The sequence below is a fragment of the Scyliorhinus canicula genome, chromosome 3, assembly GCF_902713615.1.
Source record: "Scyliorhinus canicula chromosome 3, sScyCan1.1, whole genome shotgun sequence".
Lineage (NCBI taxonomy): Eukaryota > Metazoa > Chordata > Chondrichthyes > Carcharhiniformes > Scyliorhinidae > Scyliorhinus > Scyliorhinus canicula.
The window spans coordinates 85822503-85845052 of NC_052148.1; the positions used below are offsets into that span (position 1 = coordinate 85822503).

General features: G+C 43.0%; 1 protein-coding gene across 3 annotated transcripts in view; it reads right to left on the reverse strand.

Annotated features, from left to right (window-relative positions):
* Positions 1–3902: 3902 nt before the first annotated feature.
* Positions 3903–22550, reverse strand: part of fgf10a (fibroblast growth factor 10a) — a 172115-nt gene continuing 153467 nt past the window's right edge. For all 3 annotated transcript variants that reach the window (XM_038790850.1, XM_038790848.1, XM_038790849.1), the window contains exons 3-4: positions 8867–8970; positions 3903–5396 (exon numbers count right to left, since the gene is read on the reverse strand). In XM_038790850.1, coding sequence (XP_038646778.1) covers positions 5178–5396; positions 8867–8970 — 323 coding nt within the window. In that variant the 3' untranslated portion in view covers positions 3903–5177. The remainder of the gene's footprint in view (positions 5397–8866; positions 8971–22550) is intronic.

Consider the following 22550-nt stretch of genomic DNA (forward strand, 5'->3'; position numbering starts at 1 on the left):
GGTAAATCTTGAGAGATTAAAGGGCCTTGTCGCGTCACTGAGCCGGGCGTGACGAGGCCGATAGATTGTGCTCATAGTTATTTTCAATATGTTTACCCTGGTATGAAAAGTAATGCAGCTCCTTATTAAAATTATATCCTGGGCAAATGCCAATTCATTGATGGATTTAAGGGATTATCATTTGAGTCATTCTTGTTGCCACCAGCAAATTGAAATGATTAATAACTTGTAGATTTGACAGCTTAAAAATATTATTATATCAATTCTATAATAAAGATTCTGCAATAGGACTAGTGGAAAATTCATACAATGTAACGGAGTGAAGAAACTTTTGTAGGGTTCCACGTTGGGTCAGTGTGTAAATAAACTGAGAGAAACCCAGATCTTAATATGAATCTGCGTTGATTCCAAATGACTTTTCTACCTCACAAAAGTTACATCTTGTTGGCACTACACAATTACGTTAGAAATAGATGATCAGCCAACAATGTCCCAGCCATGATGTAATCTGACAAAAGTTATGCGTGTAGCACAGTTGATTGGTGCACTTCACAAAATGACTACACAATCGTCTATAGAATAAATTTGACCAAGTAAGCCAGCAACAGGAAATCTCAACATACAATATTGTTTTTATTTTCATTATTTTACCAAAGAACAAAATAACTCTATGACTATTCAAACTTACTTAAGATCAGCTTTTCCTTGGACTACATAATTAAATAAATAAATAGTGCTCCACTGTATGCCTATTGTTTATTGTAACCTTCTGTCTACTAATAGCCTAAAGGTTTCTACTGCTATGATGAATAGGGATTATGACAATTAAAAGAAAGGGAAGGAAGAAAGATAGAAACGAATCTTATAAATATATAGTAATTGTTGTGGTCTGGTAGTGTAGTGGTTTAGACACTCCCTTTATGCTGCTGTGGTTTCTGGCTCAGGTTCCAGTTGTGGTTGACACTCAAATCTGCCAGCCACATGTATAGTGTGTTTTGAGAAATCTTAGAAAGGCCACTAGATGCCTTATGTTTATTAATTAGTTGCCTTTTTTTCTTTTCTGTTATATCCAGCTCAAGGAAACTTTTATATCTCAGGTGTATATCTTCTTGGTTCATTCGCCACAAAGCAGTGTGGCAGCAAAAGACTTATTCCTATAATTTGAAATGTTACACACTCTGTTTTCTTAATATTACACTTTTATGATTATTACAGTGGAAAAGATATTTATGCTACTCTATAATTGGTAACAAAACCTTTGAGAACCTTCTATCAAAACTTCATGTTTCAAAACTGATGCTTGCTCTATGTGACACTTCAGTATTTCAGGATAATCATTTATTTTAATGAATGACATAACCGTCCATTACTCTAAACGCTTAAAGATAGTTGTTAAGAGGAAACTGGTCTAAGTTATTATCATGTACAAAACCAAATCACACTTAATTCTGAGAGTGTATTTCTCAAAGTGTTCCACCAAAATGCAGTAGCTTCTGCTGTTGAAGATAGGCTCAAATATGTGAGGTTTCAGGCCTCTTTAATGGTTAGCGGAACAATCCAGATGCAGCATACATTATATGGGTTTAACAGGAAAATAAAACAGTTCAGTTTAGTAATCGGAAAAACAATTATCATTGGGAGGCCTGAATTTTCAATTATTTTGAATCTGATTTCAAAAGCAAAAATACCATTTCCCCAAAAATATATCAACAGACCACTTAACAATGACAAGAAATGAATGGACGCAGTATTAATTTTAATAGAAATAGTTTCATAAGCACAGGCAACTGGGTTTTTGGTGCAGCATTTAGCGAAATATCACTTTAAGTTTGATTTTGTAGAAAGGTAAGCACTTAGGCCAGCTGCTTCACAGCTATTATAAGTGTACAGTACCGTTATAATGAGTAACAATCACCATTTGACAACAGTGAGTAAGAACATGTGGGTTCCTTTACCTTCCAGTAAACCATTACCCAGCAAGGAGATGGATATATTTCTGAGAAAAAAAGGGGTTAAAGTGATATGGGGAACAGGTAGGGAGCTGGCTTTGAGGCCAGGAAGAGATCAGCCGTGATCTGATTGAATGGCGGAGCAGGGCTCGAAGGCCTGAATTGCCGACTTCTGCTCCTAATTCCTATGACTCTATGTTACATGTTTTGTAACGGGTGTTAGAAGGAATTTCCACAGTAAAAAGTAAAGTAATGTTACTATGTGAAAGAGATAATGGGCTGGATTCTCCGTCAGTGGGATCCTCCGTATCGGCGGCAGCACACTTACGCCCACGGATTTCCCGCGGCATGGGGGTACCCACAATGGAAAACACTGTTGGCCAGTTGCCGGGATGGAGGATCCCACTGCGGGCGGGGGCGCACCGCACCAAAAACGGGTGCTGCGGGACGGAGAATCCCGCCCAATGTTTCTGGCAAGAAGGTTTGCCCATTGGGAACAGTATATTAAAAATTCAGTATGCAATCCCCTGTGTTTTTTCCTTTGTCGAAATGAAATGAAATGGTGAAAGATTTTGGGGCAGCAAGTGCACCGATTTTCAATATGTTCTTCAGGCTGGATAAAGCTCCATGCTGGGAGGTCGGCTTTGTAAAAATCATTCCTCTGATCTAATTCCAAGAACGTCTTCATTTGGTACTTTTAGAAAAAGGAAATCTATAGCAACACACAAAATAAGAATGCCAGATTTCAGAGTCAGGAAAATATATAATCAGCTCCCCTAAGGGCCTAGTCAGCAGGTATACTTTGTGGTTTGGTAGTGAGCCAGTGCAAGCAAAGAAGGGCCAAGGTTTAGTCCTTGATCTGTGCTGAGTTGGGACATCCCCGCTGGACAAAGGCGAGGGTTAGAAAATTAACTCTGCATATTCCCAGAAGGCAGAGGGCAATTTCCCCACAGTTGATCCAATGATCCAATCAGAAAATGTGCAAGTATGAATGTTGGTTCAAAACAAATCAAATTTGGTTGTGGTGCCCACTGAACACCAGTCAACCACATGCTCACGCATGGACAATAATTACTCAGGTGAGGAGGCACTGAAGTAGTCAGTAGCTGCAGAATCGGGCGATTCTCTGAGACCCGCGCTGGGCTGGAGAATCGGAGCAACCATGCCATGATGCCCCGACGCCGGTGCGCTATTCTCCGAGGTGCGGAGAATCTGCACCATTTGCGCCGGCGCGTTTGGCACGGCGCCGGCCACGGGCCGCTGGAATCGGATGGGCCGAGTGGCCGCTCCAACACAACAGAGTCCCGCCGGCGCTGTTCATCCCTGGTCGCTGCCGGCGGGAACTCTGTAGGAACACTCGGGGGGAGGGGGGGGCCTGTGGGGTGGGAAGGGGGACTCCCTCAGCACTAAGGGGGCCTCCGATGGTGTCTGGCCTGTGATCGGGGCCCACCGATCGGCGGGCCGGCCTCTCTGTCGGCGAGCCTCCTTTCCCCCGACAGCAATGTTATATCCCTGCGCCATTTTTGTGCGGGGCGGCCTGGGGGAGGACAGCTACTGCACATGTGCTAGTTGGCGCCTGCCCAACTGTGCATGCCTGGGATCCAAGGCGCTGCGTCTTTTACACGGCGCCAGGTCTCCGATGCTGCGCTGAGGCCCCGCCCCCGCAAATCACGCCACGCCCCTGCCAGCCCCACGGAGGCCCCAGAATAGGGGTTTGGGAACGGGCGCCGACGCCGGAGTAAAACACTTCGGTTTTCACTCCGGCATCAGCACTTAGACTCCCATTAGGAAAATCCCGCAGCATATCCCAAATGTCAGTTGCTGCTATTAGTCTGAAGGGGTAAGAGGAGAAAACTGGAAAGAAAATAAAAACATTTCTCACTCGGAAGGTGAAAATTTGGGGAATTATTCCGTTCAAGTTCAAATTCTTTCAACTGAAGTACAAAAGCTAGCTATGATATATTGTCCCATGTGTAAGAGACAACCAACTTTATTAAAGAAACCAGGAGAGTGATCAAATTATTGATTTCCACTATGCAATGTAGAAAAAATTGTTCAAATAAACAACAGATTAAATATCTGACATGCTGGCTAGAAATGCCTGGAATGACACAAGTTAAATAATCATGGGACACCAGTAATAAAGGGGTTAAATTCTAGAACAAATTAATCTACAATCCGACTTGTCAAAAACTCTTCTTTGTACCAAAAATACTATTCCCAAACAACAAAAATAAACAAACCATTTTACAATAATGAAGTATGAAGGGAATGCAGCATCAATATTAATCTCAATAGAAATATCTTTAAAAGTATTTTGAACAAAAAACAATTTGATTACTACTTGTATTTTTCTACTCACACTGCAAAAGAGGCTTAATGCAACTTACATAGTGTGTTACAATGAGAAAAGGGATGTATACTGTTACTATTTTTGACCTGCTCTATCAAAATGAATCTAGCTTTCGGCATTGTTGTGACCATTTTAAGAAGATTAATACGTGGTGCTGTAATAGTACTATTTTAATGACAAACGTAAGTGTTTATTTTCTAGAGATAATTTTCAATCAAAGATCAGTACTAAGCTAATTTTACACTGCCTTACTTTGTGGAGTCATACTGTTTCTGCAACGTCAGCACACTTTAAAGTTGAATTCAGAATGAATCAACTGAAGACTCATTTTGTTAGAGCAGCTTTACATTTTGTGCATTTATATATACTTTCGGAGCCTGTCTATTTTGCTGAAGTGTAGTTACAGAAAACAGTTGTTCTCGCATCTGACCCAAAGTGCTTCCAGATAAACGTTTGCGTGTTTAACAGCTCATTGGATAATCCGGCTTGAATGAGCATAATGTCTTTGATATGGGTTAGTACTCCATAAATAACATCTTCTCACAAAGATCATACAACATTGTACAACTGCATTGCCTTTCGTGCTTCAGGTTGCATCACAAGATATTTTGCCATTGCCCGCCAGTGAAATATGTTCTCTCCAATTGCTTCAATCTTTACTGGCCTGGGAACTCCTTGTGCCAGTAACACTCATTTGAATATCAAAGGCTTGTTCCAAGTTTTACAAGCAGATGTCTGTGAGTTTATTGCCTGAGCGCTGATAATGTTCATCATTAAGACTTCAACATTTAATAGAGTCTTGCCATGCTTGGAGTGAAATGCAGTGTTGAATTAATACCAGGACTCATTACTGCGAAAGTGTGTCTTCACTGATTCTATTCTGATATTATAGAGACATCGTGTCTCACCACTATTGGTAGAAAATGGGCTGAAGGATGTTTCCGCCTTGTTTTGTGTCCTCTCCGTGGAGACCCTTTTCCATTTAAGGCCACAAACATTTGCCGTTCATTGTGCTTCCACTTCATGGAAGCATAGGTGTTGTAGCCATTCTCTTCTATTCTTTCTTTAAGTTTGCAGTCATTATTAAACTCTTTCTGCAAAACAATAATTAAGACAATGTTACAAAAGTTAAATTTACAGAATGACACAATAATCCTTAATTTCTGTGCAATGTGATGATGGATTAGAAAATCACCAAAGTTTTAATTAATATATATTCTGCTTGTCTATGATAACAAAAAATGTTTACTACTTATTTGCTCAAGCACCAGGGTGCTCCACTGCCAGTTAGTAGGTTTGGAGATATTGGGGGTGGTGATGGAAGTGGTGGTGGTGGGGTGCAGGGGGGAGGGGGGCTGTACTTAATCCAGGCGATGGCGGTCCCGCCATTGGACCCGGAAGTTGGTCAGATTCCCAAGTGAGCATGCATTATGAGCTGCTAATACAGCATACTAAATTAGAACATGTACAGGCAACTTGTTACTTCACCTGGAAGTAATGTTTGGAGCCTTGTACAGTGGGTAGAGAGGAGATAAAAGAGCAGAGAGCAGCTGTTCCACCTCCTATGATTGAATGGGAAGGTGCCATGGGAAAGGGACGAGGTGTTAGGGGTGATAGAGAGATGACCAGGGTATCACGAGGGAACAGTCCCTTTGGAATGCTAACAGGGGAGCGAAAGATGTCCTCAGTGGTGACATCACAGTGCAGGTGGCAGAAATGGAAGAGGATGATCCTTTGAATGCAGAGTTAGGTGGAATGGAGAGTGAGGACAAGATTATTCCTCAGAAAGCCATTTTTTTAACTTCAGGATGCCTTAACAATTTTGACATGGCTGTTTTAAAAACTCATATTGAATCATTTGACTTGCTCTGATTGTCACTGTTGCCTGCTCAAAACAGTGGATTGAATTTTTTATTCAAAAACTTAAGAAATTAAATGAAAACAAAATAAAAGAAAATTAATTTGGGATGTATTCGAGGTTGCTCATCACATTATTTTATTCAGATTGGTCCTGTGAATAAATTGCTTTTAAATTGCTTATTCATTTCTTGGAAGTGGTCTACGTAGCCCTGCTCCACTATTCTAGTGTAACGGTTCTCAAGTTATGACAATGTAATTTTATGCAGACATGAATCAGAGGGCTGATCAAGGACAGAACAATACAGCTATTTCAGACCTCTCAATCAACATGAGAGAGTTGCCGGGATGGTGAATAGAAACCTGTTGTATGATTTGCAGATCTTCAAATAATAATTGAAGAGTTTGAACTATTACTTGTTCAAGTGTCAAAACCATCACACTTCCACTCAGTGTCCAATTGTACTTTTCTGTAACAGATTTTACTCTTTTACATTAATATTAGTCTGATCTTGTTTACAAAATGGCAACATATCCATTCTAAGTTTAACTCGTGAATATGTAGAACATTCACAATTAAACTTAAAAATTTTTTTTTTAGAGTACTCCATTTTGTTTCCCCCAATTAAGGGGCAATTTAGCGTGGCCAATCCACCTACCCGGCCCATCTTTGGGTTGTGGGGATGAGACCCACGCAGATACGGGGAGGATGTGCAAACGCCGCATGGACAGTGACCCGGGTCCTCGGGGCCATGAGACTGCAGTGCTAACCACTGTGCCACCCTCTCTCATGAAACTTATAGAAGAGTTTTGTTCTTCACATATTGTTTTGTCACCTGTGCCCTCTCTCTTGCGTGCCTATCACCTCTCATTCTTACCTCCTCCGGCATCCCCATGAACCTGCCAATTTCCTTGCCTCAGTGAACTGATTTTAAAGTATTTGATTTCAATCTTCCCAGTTGCAATATTCAATGTCAATACCAACTTCCCCTGCCCATCATTCCATACTATCTGAACAATTTTCTCTAGCAATACATCTTAGCCAGTTTTCTCTACTCTTGGATTATTGCTGATTTTCTGCACCCTTGTCTCCACCATTGGTGGCCATCCTTTCAATTATTGGGTTATACGTTGGATCTTGCTGTGTTTGCACAATAACAATTTTGGGGACCAATGTCCTGTGTCCAAAGAGGTCTGAATAATGTCCAATCAGAAACTGGATTGAGTCATTTCCCAGGCGTCCCTGGCAGCTGCTTGAGACAGGCATTAGATTCCTTATGTATGTAAGTGAGAAGTCCTTTTGTGAGCCCCTCACATTAAATGTGTGGTGATGATTGGCCCAAGCCTGCCTAACTCAGGCTTCTTAAGTTGTTGTCAACTAAAGGCACACTTTCTTATAAGGACAACCTGTTCAGAAAACCTCCAGTGAGCCGGAAGGGGAGCAGGAATACTCTACAGTCCTAGCGCTTGTGACCTTTGTTTCCCATCCCCGCCTTGTCACCAAGTCCAATATCCCTTCTAAGTCAAATGTGAGCTGCCGGTGAAGGTGAGATAGATTTTGGTGGCAGACACAAAAAATGTTAATGTGGTTCACAGTTCAGTACATCAGCCACCATCTTTGGAAATACAGAGTTAGCTTGATACATTTCAATTAGGAGCAGGAGTAGGCCAATCAGACCCTGGAGCCTGTTCTGTCATTTGATAAGATCATGGCTGATGTGGCCTCAATCCTACTTTACCGTCTACCCCCTTTATACCCTTTGACTCTTTTGTAAATCAAGGATCTATCTAATTCAGCCTTAAAAATATTCAATGACCCTGCCTCCAATGCTTTCGGAGGGTGAAAATTCCATACCAACAACCCTCTGAGAGAAAGATTTCTCTTCAACTTGATCGTAAGTGGAAGATATTTGATTGCCTTCATTTACCTATAATGTTAACATTGTTTGTTTCTCTCTCCATAGATGTTGCCAGAGTACTTCCAGCACTTTTTGTTTATGCTTCAAATTTTCAGCATCCCCAGTATTTTGCTTTTAGTTCATGTATGGTTGGGGGATTGAGTTGCAGTGTGAACAGGAATAAAGGTATCCTTTCAAAAGTTGTTTTTAGATTGTTTTGAATATAAAGCACGTCATCACATTGTCTACAAATACTGAAGGGCAATGGTACTTCGATTATCCTTGTCCTGTGCTGAGATAGTTGAGTGGCAGTTGGAGTGCTGCAATTGGTCTCTAGGCTCGATGGAAGGGCGAATCAGCTATTGTTCCTGTTTCTGAATGTTATATTGAAGGAAAGCAAATGCACGGGGACAAGTTTGGACTGAACTGTAGCACTATTGCAGTTGGAAGTTCTACAGGAAGATTGTTCCTTTGGATGAGGTGAGTTACCAGGGGGGGGGGAGAAAAATTGAATGGGGGGTGGGGAGGGGGATGAAGCATTAAAAGGCTTGTTTAGGTCCCACAGAATCCACAAGAGGAATAAAGTAATACAGCAATTCTTCAGCAATTAGTTCAATTAAATCTAATCTAATCAATCCAATCAACCCAGCAGTAATCTGACAGTTAATATGTTCTATGATTTAAGCTTTGGCCTGTTAGTAACTAAGCCAATTGCTGACCACATTATAATCTGCAGATAATTAAGCCATTAATCATTATAATCTCTTTTTAACTACATTATAATTGAAATGCTTTTAAAGAGTACTTACCGAGCCATAGATCTTTCCCCTCTTGTTCATGGCCAAATAATAATTGCTGTTAATTGCTTTAATCGCCACAACCCCAACTTCTACAGACGTAATTTTTAATATACCTGAAACAAACAGAATTATCTTGTTACTATGAAGACCACAGCAGGGGTAATTCAGAGAGTATAATCTAAATATCTCCAATTGCGAAAAAGGAAAATGCTTTATATAGAGGTTGTAAAAATGCCATATTTCTCATGCTGCACATGTGCTTTAAGAAGAAACCATGGTGTAGCGGAAATTAAGTTTGGGCAATATTAACAATTTCACTGTAAACTAAAGCCCCCTCAAACACATTTCAGTTCTGTACAATGTGATATTCATTTATCAGTCTCACTATGAGAGGACAGAAAAAGGGAATGATATAGCAGAGGTTGTCACAAGGATAGTGGTTGACTTGCAATGCTGAATCAACAAAGGACAAATGTTTCCTCACATCTGATTTGAATTAAACTGTAACAGAGATTAAAGCACTGCCATTGAGCATGAAGTGAGGAAAAATGCTTTTTCCGACATTTTGGTCTGTCCCTACCACCCTGTATTTCTTCAGAGAGGGCAATGCTGAGACTAAAATTGCAATCAGAAGCCTCTCGCTGTGTTAACAGGTGAAATATACTGCTGTAATATTAACTGCTGGAAATAGCTGGAAGCCTCATTCATAGGTGTGTTAGGAGCCAGTGACATTTATAGGATCACAATGCAGTTTTCCAATGTAAATATGCTGTGCCTATGCTGCTCAAGCCCTGATCTCTGACGTTGACAGACAATTAGCCAAACCAAATTAAACAGATAATGCCAGCAGTTCAGAAAAGGCCAAAAATCAGGTCTGGAGCAGCTGAATGAGCTCGATAGCTCCTGCTGTGTCCCCACCAAAAATCCTCCCAGCGGCTGCCCAATTTTCCACCTCACCGTACCCTCATAGTCCTGGCCCCAACCTGTAACGGGCTCTCTGCCAGTTCAGAACCATGGTTTGGCTGCTGGAACTCCAGTTTCGTATGGCCCCTTCCCACCACCAATCAGCAAGTCGCCCATCAGTTTTGGAAATACACGAGCAGCTTTTCAGTCTTGTGCAAATGAGAGTCACCCATCCAAATGTTTGGTAAGTTCACGTGTAGCTAGTCCTTCAGCGAGAACGCATTTAACTTAAATGACATAAAAGCTCAAACAACTGCATTGCAAAAGCAGTTTGTAAATGGGCAATCATCAGAAATGGACCAGGTTTCGTATCCCAGGAACAAATGAAACTTTTAACTGTTGAAAAAAAAAACTGGGAGCTGAAATGAAATAAATCAAACAGAGACACAGAAATTATGAAGTGACTTTATGAATATGTTAACCAAGACGTGGCTGATACAATCAGACCACACAATTGTATGTGTTTGTCCAGATTTTATTGACAGTCTTGACCATTGAACTCCTGTGGCCAAACTCTAAATAGCACTTACAAGTAAACCAGTTCCATTGTGTTTGGGTTGGCATCCACATCCCTTGAAAATGCTCATTCCAAAACTGCTTCAGGTGGTATTAGTTATTCACCAATTTGATGATTCTGATAAACCCAGAATATTCCCCATCGAAACACCTTTATATATTAATGGGATATTCACAAACAGGATGTGGAATTGAAGCAAGCTTTAAGATGTTACAATCGAAAAGCGGGGGGGGGGGGGGGGGGGGGGGGTTTGCATCAATCATTGTCACAGGTATGATTTTGTTTTACGAGAATCTTGCAGTTAGGGACAATGGCTACAACTTGCAATGATAATAGCAGCTGGGAGCATACTTCCTTGAGTGATCATCAGGGTGAGTACTGTTTGAGTGTTGAGGATAGTAAAAGGAAATGGCTCCTCTGGGTATTGATTGAAACAGAAGGGAGCAGGGTAGTGACTTTTACAAGTTAAAAGTAGTACAACAAACGGTTGAAAGAATACTGAGTTGTACCTGGTGATGAACCTTGGCCAATTTACCGAAGCTGGATGAGTTCAGGTTAGTCTCTGGAATTAAAGTGGAAGAGGAAGAGGGGGTTCATCTGCCTACACAGGTAGGTGCGCCGATCCCTTGGACTGCTAACAACATATGCTGAGAAAGAAAATAACCCCCACCATTTCCTGGCTCAGACATTGATCCTTGGTCGGCTGGACAATTCACTTCTTGAAGAGAATTTCCAAACACTTAACTGGAATTGTTCTGGTGGAATAACTGATACAAACTAATCAATCAGAACTTCAACAAACATTTGAGTCAATGTTAATCTTGATGTTCTAATATTGGAGCTGTTGAGAAAAGCATATGATGAAACGAAGGTAGATAATATAATAGGCATCATGGATCTATGATGCATCTTCTAAGTTTATTAGATAGGGGGAGACAGTAACGTAGTGGTAATGCCACAGGCTTAGTAATCCATAGATCCAAGTTCATGCTAGGATTCAAATTTCACCAACGTGAAATTTAAGTTCAATTGAGATTCAAAAAGAATCTACAAATGAAAATTAGTCATCAGTGATGGAGACCATGAAACTATCATTGATTATTTTTAAAAACTGGTTCCCTAAAGTTGCTGAGGGAATGAAATCATCCTTACCTGATCTGGCTTGCATGTCACTCCAGACCCACAGCAATGTGATTGACTCTAACTGTCCGCTGCAATCGCCTACCAAGCCACTCTGGGCAATTAGAAATGAGCAACAAGTTCTGTGCTGGCCAATGATGCCCACATCCCATGAAATAAATATGACTGATCACACTTATGAAAATATACTTTGATATGCATTGTTTATCAATATCCTAAGTAGGGTTTTACAGTTTACAAATTAAATACTTTCATTACTGTCCAACCTGAATAGTACAGGAAACCATCAATTCCAACATTACCTCGTGAGGAAAAAGTCAAGTGTTGATACCACTGAGCAGACATTTGAATGAAATACTAAGTAATGTGGTAAGGCAGATTCGGTACACAAGTTAAATCATCATGAACCACCAGCAATAGAGGGGTTAAATGTTGATATCCCATATCCTCGTCCCTTGCTGTTTGGTAAAAGTTCCGTGATTATGAGATTTTGTTTGGGCACTAATCTGATGGTGTTCCTGGAATTAAGGTGGCATCTCACGAGTTACTGGACATCTTCATTAGTAAGCAGACCTGAGTTTGCTGATTCTCTGATTACTGCTGTTTCCCTCCTGAATCATAGTGACAAGATGCAGGCTAGTACAGGGAGCCAGACTGTCGGTGTTGGTTGCAGAATGATTTAGTTGCACGTCCTCAAGGTTTGTATGTACACTTCCTGCTCATGCTGCTACGCATTATTCTGCTACTGAGTAAACAAAGGCCAAGGTGGCTGTCCGCAGGGTGTGAGCATCTGCTCCCCAGCTGGTCACCAGCTAAATTGTGGATTAAATTGATTGAATTGAGCCTAGTCTTTATTTTGGCTCCAGTTTTCTTCAGATGTTGACTGTTTGATAAACTACAAGCCAGAACCACTCCACGATAATTTGGGGAATTGCGTGTTCAGTTGTACAGAAGAGAGCACACAAGCACTTCTTTCATGACAGTTGTTCAAATAAAATATAGAAACAAGTGTTTTATGAGGATTCGGACAAGGCTGTAACAGTTCATAATAGCTCTCAAGCCTTCCCCGAGCATATGTTGTTTGGTCATGAGTTCTCAGGTAGATGGCTATCTGCACTTTCTTGACTGAGTTGGCAGGATGAAAATGAAGAAGCAATGGTGCCAAGGCTGAGCCACACGAAAGAGGGAGGTGTTAGCCTTCACGTGGTTCTCGCTGTTTAAGTGCAACAACGTGACGACTGACATTATCAAAAACCCATTGATGGGAACCGAATTCGGAACACTCAGCTCCATTTTATGCATAACCCTAACAGCTAACAGACGGAGAACATTTTGATTGACCAAACTCGCTTATACCACTCATTTAACATGCATCTTCCCTAAACCTCCAACAAAGGAGTTGGGGGTTATGTGAGCAGACAGGAAAATGGAGTTGAGACCACAATCAGATTAGGTATGACTTATTAAATGACTCAAATTGCCTAATGACCTACTGATGCTCCTAAGTCCTATGTTCCTGCATCCAACCGCCTGCTCGAAGAGGGCTTTTGGTGTCCCGTGGATCATACTTTTTCTGCTCAGTGCAGATAGTTGCGAGAATTCAAGAGTTGATTGTGGAAGAGATAGCTCTTACCCCAAGCAGCCACCTTCCTGTGCAGGGTGAAACATTGAGGGGTGGAGGATTAGCGCCCATCAAAAGCTTCATGGCAGCTGCCAGCAAAGAGGGAACTGCTCTCCATAATGGGCTGTTAGTGGCGTTGAATTTCTTGTGATTCATGAAAGCAATGGGACTGTGTGAAGAAGCCTGCAGCATGATATGGGTGAAGTTAGAGAAGGCCTGGATGGTGGGGAACTCTGTAATCGGTGTAAACCCGAGAGCTCTACCCTGCTGCTTCTGGTTGTCTGTGGGGAATGTGATGAAATTGCTTGCTTTAAGAAACATGACCTCAGTCACCTGCTTAATGGAAGCATGAACTGAAGACTGACTGGTGTTTGATTTTCCCTGTGACAGTCTGAAAGGAGCCTAAGGCAAGGGAGTTCAGGGTTGCAGTGACCTTGACTGCTACAGGCAGTGCTGTGCTAGATATAACAGTTAGTTGTCGATCATGCCAGAAAGACTCCATTAGGAAAAAAGTGCCATGTCAGTTGTCCCCCTGAGATTTCAAAATATTCTGTAATCATTACACCACTCTGCATCCATTTAAAGGGGAAAAACTATGTTTTGTCTTGAGTTCAGAGCCTAGATGGGGTTTCTTTAGGATTTGCCTGTTACCCTAAGAATGCTACCATATGCTGTTTTTCATTTTTTTAAAAAACATTCTTGTTTACTTGCAGATCATGCACATCTCGGTACTCTACTTGAGGTTGTACTGCTGCTCCTCATCAGACCTCAGTTAATTAATTATGTAACATTATATCACAGTTATATCTGCAGTTATGTCAGTAACTCTACAAAGACCACTATCTAATCCAAGCTGAATATCTCCCAAAGCCTTTCAGCATTTTACCAGGTAGCAGCTGAGAATCCTGTTGGCTGACCTTGAACCACTCATGTCTTATTGATGCTCGCAGGAACTAGCAATGTGAACCAAGGTGAAAATGATGTTGGTGGTTGCAGTGACATCATCATCTGATGATTTGCATATCTTCATTGTGGCCGCACTGGGGAGTCCTGAGCACCTAAACTGAAGTCTGCCTTAAAACTGAACAATCAAGTGTCCCATGTGATTTATTTTTCTTTTACTATCCTGTTTTTATATGTAAATGGTTTGATTTGAAGATGGAGATTGTCCCCTCTGACTCCTTGAGATGATACTGGCAATTGTCAGTTTTAAGAAGACCATGTTACAGTGCATAGTGAGAGATATTCGTACTCTAGTACAGCACAACTTAGCTATTGACAGTCTCCTCGAGATAGACACAAATCTAAAACCTGGTGGAAACCAGATGGAATAATGGACTTGTCCACTGCAGTCTTGCATTGATCTGACTGGCAGCAATTCAAATTGTGGGTGATAATGACTTAACTGCAGTGATTGAGGGCTGGAAGGAATTTGTGTAAATTTAACTTTTCCATTGTTAAAGATGTTTCTTATGGGATAGGGAGAAAAGGCGCATTCCGAAAAGAAGCCTTATCACATCTGGTTGCTAATCATGAGTTGGGGGTCAAATTCAGATGATGGTATTGTGCGATTTACAACACAAAACAAACATTTAAAAACATTTTCAGTGAAGACAACTGGAACAAAAGAGCTTGGGCGGAATTCTCCGCTCCCGCGATGAATCGGGAAGGCCGTCGTGAACTCGGCCGAGTTTCACGACGGCCTTGGAGGCCGCTCCTCACACTGGATTCACCCCCACCCGGGGGGCTAGGAGCGGCGCTCCGTAATTCTCGGCGCGCCGAGAATGACGCGACAGTGGTGCCTAAGTGACGCCAGCCGCGCATGCGCAGGTTGGCCGGCTCCAACCCGCGCATGCGCGGCTGACGTCACGACGGGTGACGGATCCAACCCGCGCATGCGCGGTTGCTGTCTTCCCCTCCGCTGCCCTGCAAGACGTGGCAGCTTGATTCTGCGGGGCGGCGGAGGGGAAAGAGTGCGTCGCTTTGAGACGCCGGCCTGACGATCAGTGGCACCGATCGCGGGTCAGTCCCCTCCTGAGCACGGCCGTGGTGCTCACTCCCCTCTCCGTCCCCCACAAGCTTCAAACGGCAGTTTGGCGCCCATGTTCACGACGGCAGCGACCAGGTGTGGTTGCCGCCGTCGTGAACCGGTAGGGAACAGCAGGCCGCTTGGCCGATCCGGGCCGGAGAATCGCCGGAAAAACGGCGAGCGGGAATTCTTCCGAGCGGGGGGTGGGAGAATCGCGGGGGGGGGGGGGGGGGGGGGCAGGGGGCGTGTCGTGAGTCGCCCGGCCCTCCCGCGAATCTCCCACCCGGCGTGGGGAGCGGAGAATCGCTCCCCTTAATTCTCAGATTCCACAAATCTGCTTGTAGATTGGTTATTTGGTTGTTTGCTCCATTTTTGATTAAATTGTAATGAACTGCATGCAGTGGTGGATAGCCCCGTATCTAAGGAAGGATGTGCTGGCCTTGGAAAGGGTCCAGAGGAGGTTCACAAGAATGATCCCTGGAATGAAGAGCTTGTCATATGAGGAACGGTTGAGGACTCTGGGTCTGTGCTCGATGGAGTTTAGAAAGATGAGGGGGGATCTTATTGAAACTTACAGGATACTACGAGACTTGGATAGAGTGGACGTGGAGAGGATGTTTCCACTTGTAGGAAAAACTATAACCAGAGGGCACAGTCTCAGACTAAAGGGACGATCCTTTAAAATAGAGATGAGGAGGAATTTCTTCAGCCAGAGGGTGGTGAATTTGTGGAACTCTTTACCGCAGAAGGCCGTGGAGGTCAAATCGCTGAGTGTCTTTAAGACAGAGATAAATAGGTTCTTGATTAATAAGGGGATCGGGGATTATGGGGAAGAGAAAAATATCAGCCATGATTGAATGGCAGTGCATACTCGATGGGCCGAGTGGCCTAATTCTGCTCCTATGTCTTATGGTCTTATGGATTTACTTATATGCTGATAAGTAAGATGCAGACCACATGCAAATTAAATTCTATGTGATTATTCCTTTTTTGTTATTTATGTGATTTTCCTTTTTTGTGTATTTATAGTTTCCAGGAATCCCAACCAACTGCTTACAAAGAGTAAACTTGAGTTGAAGTCATGGGAAAAGTCATGCGGGAGGTAATATAACAATTTTAGTTAATGGTTTCTCAAATTATCTTGCTATTCCTCGAGGCTTACATTCTGCAGAGGTAAGTACAGAATATGCACTATTTCCATTCCTACAGGAACTGTATTGTTCTGGGGGTCCTGCATAAACACTTGTGCTGTTACAAATTTTAATTAATTTTACATACTTGACAATTGCAATTTTTTCAATCAAGCAAATTTTAAGACTATCCATTTTGACTGCGTTTTGAAGGAGAAGTTTACTCTTACATTTATTAAAGTTCGGTAATATGTCAAAAGTTGACAAATAGATGTAACAGGCAATATATTCGCAATCAAATAGGAAGCATTCAGATTAGGCTTCATTTTGTTAATAATTCAGGATATTTGTGTGAGTTATTGCTTTATCAGTACCAGTGGAATCTCGAATGTTGAGGTGAAATTTTGATTGGTTAGATTGCGTGGGCAGGCCAGGGGAGTCAGCGGGACGCCCAGTTCATCTTAATAGCCATGCCTCATTTAAATGGCGCCATTGGGCGGCTTACGGCAATTGGGCACAGAGGCAGTTCGGCAGGTTCATGTTGGTACAATATACTGGGCCAGCAGCAAAGACCCATCTTCTGTGTCGAACGAAGTTGGATGTTCCCTAGGTGAGCCATGAAAGTAGTTTTGGGGTCCTATCTTGTTAATTAGCAGAAATTCCTGAGGCAGGCATCTCAGGTGTTTGACTTTTAATAATAATAATCATTATTATTGTCATAAATAGGCTTACAATAACACTACAATGAAGTCACTGTGAAAAACTCCTAGTTGGACACTTGGACGCTTGTTCAGGTATACAGAGGGAAAATTCAGAATGTCCAATTCACCTAACAAGTACGTCTTTTGGGATTTTGTGGGAGGAAACCATAGCACCCGGAGGAAACCCAAGCAGACACGGGGAGAACATGCAGACTCCGCACAGACAGTGACCCAAGCCGGGTATTGAACCTGGGACTCTGACACTGTGAAGCAACTGTGCCAACCACTGTGCTACTGTTTTGTTGTTTGAATAGCTGTTGAATGGAAAAAGGGAGGCAAGTGGACCACTTTGGCTTTAACTCACATAAAGCTGCTATGGGTGAAATCCCTCTACAGTGTGTACGGTAAATGTGCATTGGGGTCATTCCTGCTGCAATGGTTCAAAAACGCAAATGCAAACTTTTATAAAATCATTGTTCTATGAACATTTTTACCCTGGTTCAGCTTTAGATAAATTATAAATATTGCGTTGTAATGACAGCTATCCAACGAATGGATATTTAGGGCGCGATTCAGCGATCCTGTTGCACCAACACACATGCTGGCGCAATGGTGAATCACTTTTGAGCCCCAAATTGGGCTCTACGCAGGGCGTGAAACCGCACAGGGCGCGAAACCGCGCAGGAGTCACCTGACTCGCTCCACCTGGCACAATCTGGATCTCACCCAATATTTAAATGAGCCTTACGGAGCCTTTTAATACACAAACGTGGACCAGGCGTAACGGCACCTGGGGGGTGAGGGGACAGTCTCCCAGGTTATTGGAAACCCACAGGTGGTTGGGGACAGGGCAGGGTGGCACCTTGACACTCCCACTATCACCTGGGCACCTTGGCACTGCCAGATGTCAGGGGCACTGCCAGGGTGCAGGGTCCCTCTAAGTGCAGCCTCAGCAAAGGAAATGTCCTCAATGACAAAGTGCCATTGGGTATCGAGGAGTTTCTCGGCTCTGCAGCCACTGAGAAACACCCTGCGAAACACTCTGTTCAGTGGATTTTAACTTGATCTACCTAGATCTGCGATTCGTCATTAAACAACTAATGAGGTCAGCCTTTGTAGAAGAAAATCCACATATTGTATCCATTGTTCATCTTCCTCTTACCACTGATAATTGAACTCAAAGATTAATGAACTTTGTAATATGTCTTTGGCAAAGCTTTTCTTTTCTTGCCCAGGGAGAGGAGCCAGTAAAGCTGTGTGCTGTGCTGCACCTGTGTCACAATATTATTGAAAGGTTAATATTATGGAGTCACTTCAGAGTGGAACCTTGCACACTGGCAGTACTTTTGTTACATTGTAGATGTGATGGCCATAATGTTCATCAATTAACATAAAAAGAAACGAACGCTCTGAACACAAGAAATGTGCCTGTCATTTCCTGGGAGGCTGCTGCCGCCATGAGTGACTTCCATAAAGTGGGTTCTTTGAAATAAATGGTATGGAATCACAGACTGTTCCAGCAAAGGAGAACACCATTTGGGCCTGCCTGTGTTGGCTCTTTGGTAGAGTTATTCGATCCCGCTCTTTACCAGAGAACTCTAAGGGTGTGATCTAAGTGAAAAAAAAACAAAGTCCATTCTGGGTGGGATTAGCGGGGAACCGGGAACTACCCCACTATCATACGGCACTCTGTTTCGGGCACCGGAGGAGAACGCGCCCCCTCCCCCCGCTTGGGCTACCAGTCAGCGCCATTTCCTGGTCGGAGTTCCTCAATGCAGGATGAGATCGGGTGGCACCAAGGTGACACAGCAAGCTGCTAGGCTGGAAGTGTCATGGTGCCCAGGTGGCATTAGAAGTGCTAGACTGCCAGCCTGGCCAGAGGTTAACCACCCGGAGGCCTTCGATTGCCTAGGAGATGCCCCCAGTGCCGATATGACTGATCCCCATTTGTGAGGATCTGTACGAACCGGCACTCGGCTGGGGTCTCCTCAGCGAGGCCGACAGATGCCGGATGGTGTCCCATCTGCGTCAGCATGGCTATGTGGGTTTTCAAACTCACTTAACTGTGTGAGACTGGGTCTTACCCATTGTTGGCAGGACCCAAATCACAATGTTTTGCGAGACCCGGTTAGAACTTGCGAGGCTTAACGGCTGTCAGGAATCCCAAGGGAGGCCTCCGCTGAAATCTACTGGCCACATCCCACCCCAATTCTGGCTGGTAGTTTGCGCCCTAAGTGATTTCCCTTCAAGTACTTATCCAATTCTCTTTTGAGATTGCTACTCTGTTTCCAGCATCCTTTCAATTAACTCGCTGTGTAAAAAAATGATTTCCTCATCTTGTCTCAGGTTCATTTACCAATCACCTTAAATCTGTGTCTGCTGATTACACACCCTTCTGCCACTGCATTCATATTCTCCTTATTTATTACATCAAAATCTATCATTCTTTTGAACATTTTTGGCTCATTTCCCCCTTCTTCTCTGCTATAAGGAGAAAAACAGATTCTCTAATCTCTCCATATAACTCTTATATACTTTTCCCTGGCCTCATTCAATTAAATATCTCATGCACCCTTCCTGAAGTATGATGCCCAGAATTCAGCATAATAATCCACTTGAGGCCTAACCAGAGTTTTTATAAAACTTTGCATATCTTTTTATTCAACTATTCATGACACCAAGGTTCCTACATCCCCTGTTACAGCCTTGACAATTTACCCTGACAGAATTTACAATGCAGAAGGATGCCATTCATCCATCGAGTCTGCACCGGCCCTTGGAAAGAGGACCCTACCTAAACCCGCACTTCCTCCCTATCCCCACACTTCCACCCTATTCCCATAACCCCACCTTACCTTTTTTTGGACACTAAAGGCAATTTAGCATAGCCAATCCACCTACCCCTGCACATTTTTGACTGTGGGAGGAAACCGGAGCACCCGGAGGAAACCCACGCAGACACAGTGAGAACGTGCAGACTCCACACAGACAGTGACCCAAGCCGGGAATTGAACCTGGGACCCTGGTGCTGTGAAGCCATTGTGCTAACCACTATGCTACCGTGCTGTCCTGTCGCCTTCCAAGATTTGTGTACACATACCTTGCATTCAGCAAGAGGCCAGGGCCTATCAAGAGCAATTCTCCTATCTCAATCTCAGTGAGAAATAGTGTGTGATATTTCCATTTCATTAAGGTGGAGCTCACTCGACCACTACTGTATGCAGAGCAGGGCGAGGACACCATTGTCAGTGGCTTTAAAAGTGACCGTGGCCATTGACTTTTTTGTGCTGAGTTCCTTTCAGGCTGGAGCAAGTAACATCTCTATCATCTTGCAGTTCACTGTCTTGTTGTATATGAGAGATCACTCAGTCTTTTTATTCAAAGACAGCTGAATGCATTTCAATCTCTCTTGACAGAGAACATAACATAAGAACATAAGAACTAGGAGCAGGAGTAGGCCATCTGGCCCCTCGAGCCTGCTCCACCATTCAATGAGCTCATGGCTGATCTTTTGTGGACTCAGCTCCACTTTCCGGCCCGAACACCATATTTAGCTCACTGGGCTAATCGCTGGCTTTGAAGGCAGACCAAGGCAAGCTGGCAGCACGGTCCGGTTCCCGTAACAGCCTCCCCGAACATGCGCCGGAATGTTGAGACTAGGGACTTTTCACAGTAACTTCATTTGAAGCCTACTCGTGACAATAAGCGATTTTCATTTCATTTCATTTCATAACCCTTAATCCCTTTATTCTTCAAAAAACTATCTATCTTTACCTTAAAAACGTTTAATGAAGGAGCCTCAACTGCTTCACTGGGCAAGGAATTCCATAGATTCACAACCCTTTGGGTGAAGAAGTTCCTCCTAAACTCAGTCCTAAATCTACTTCCCCTGATTTTGAGGCGATGCCCCCTAGTTCTGCTTTCACCCGCCAGTGGAAACAACCTGCCCGCATCTATCCTATCTATTCCCTTCATAATTTTATATGTTTCTATAAGATCCCCCCATCATCCTTCTAAATTCCAACGAGTACAGTCCCAGTCTACTCAACCTCTCCTTGTAATCCAACCCCTTCACCTCTGGGATTAACCTAGTGAATCTCCTCTGCACACCCTCCAGTGCCAGTACGTCCTTTCTCAAGTAAGGAGACCAAAACTGAACACAATACTTCAGGTGTGACCTCATTAACACCTTAAACAATTGCAGCATAACCTCCCTAGTCTTAAACTCCATCCCTCCAGCAATGAAGGACAACATTCCATTTGCCTTCTTAATCACCGGTTGTACCTGTAAACCAACTTTCTGTGACTCATGCACTAGCACACCCAGGTCTCTCTGCACAGCAGCATGCTTTAATATTTTATCATTTAAATAATAATCCCGTTTGCTGTTATTCCTACCAAAATGGATAACCTCACATTTGTCAACATTGTATTCCATCTGCCAGACCCTAGCCTATTCACTTAACCTATCCAAATCCCTCTGCAGACTTCCAGTATCCTCTGCACTTTTTGCTTTACCACTCATCTTAGTGTCATCTGCAACCCTGGACACATTGCCCTTGGTCCCCAACTCCAAATCATCTATATAAATTGTGAACAATTGTGGGCCCAACACGGATCCCTGAGGGAAACCACTAGCTACTGATTGCCAACCAGAGAAACACCCATTAATCCCCACTCTTTGCTTTCTATTAATTAATCAATCCTCTATCCATGCTACTACTTTACCCTTAATGCCATGCATCTTTATCTTATGCAGTAACTTCTGTGTGGCACCTTGTCAAAGGCTTTCTGGAAATCCAGATATACCACATCCATTGGCTCCCCGTTATCTACTGCACTGGTAATGTCCTCAAAAAATTCCACTAAATTAGTTAGGCACAACCTGCCCTTTATGAACCCACGCTGTGTCTGCCCAATGGGACAATTTCTATCCAGATGCCTCGCTATTTCTTCCTTGATGATAGATTCCAGCATCTTCCCTACTACCGAAGTTAAGCTCACTGGCCTATAATTTCCCGCTCTCTGCCTACCTCCTTTTTTAAACAGTGGTGTCACGTTTGCTAATTTCCAATCCACCGGGACCACCCCAGAGTCTAGTGAATTTTGGTAAATCATCACTAGTGCATCTGCAATTTCCCTAGCCATCTCTTTTAGCACTCTGGGATGCATTCCATCAGGGCCAGGAGACTTATCTACCTTTAGCCCCATTAGCTTGCCCATCACTACCTCCTTCGTGATAACAATCATCTCAATGTCCTCACCTGTCATAGCCTCATTTCTATCAGTCACTAGCATGTTATTTCTGTCTTCCACTGTGAAGACCGACCCAAAAAACCTGTTCAGTTCCTCAGCCATTTCCTCATCTCCCATTATTAAAATTCCCTTCTCATCCTCTAAAGGACCAATATTTACCTTAGCCACTCTTTTTTGTTTTATATATTTGTAGAAACTTTTACTGTCTGTTTTTATATTCTGAGCAAGTTTACTCTCATACTCAATCTTACTCTTCTTTATAGCTTTTTTAGTAGCTTTCTGTTGCCCCCTAAAGATTTCCCAGTCCTCTAGTCTCCCACCAATCTTTGCCACTTT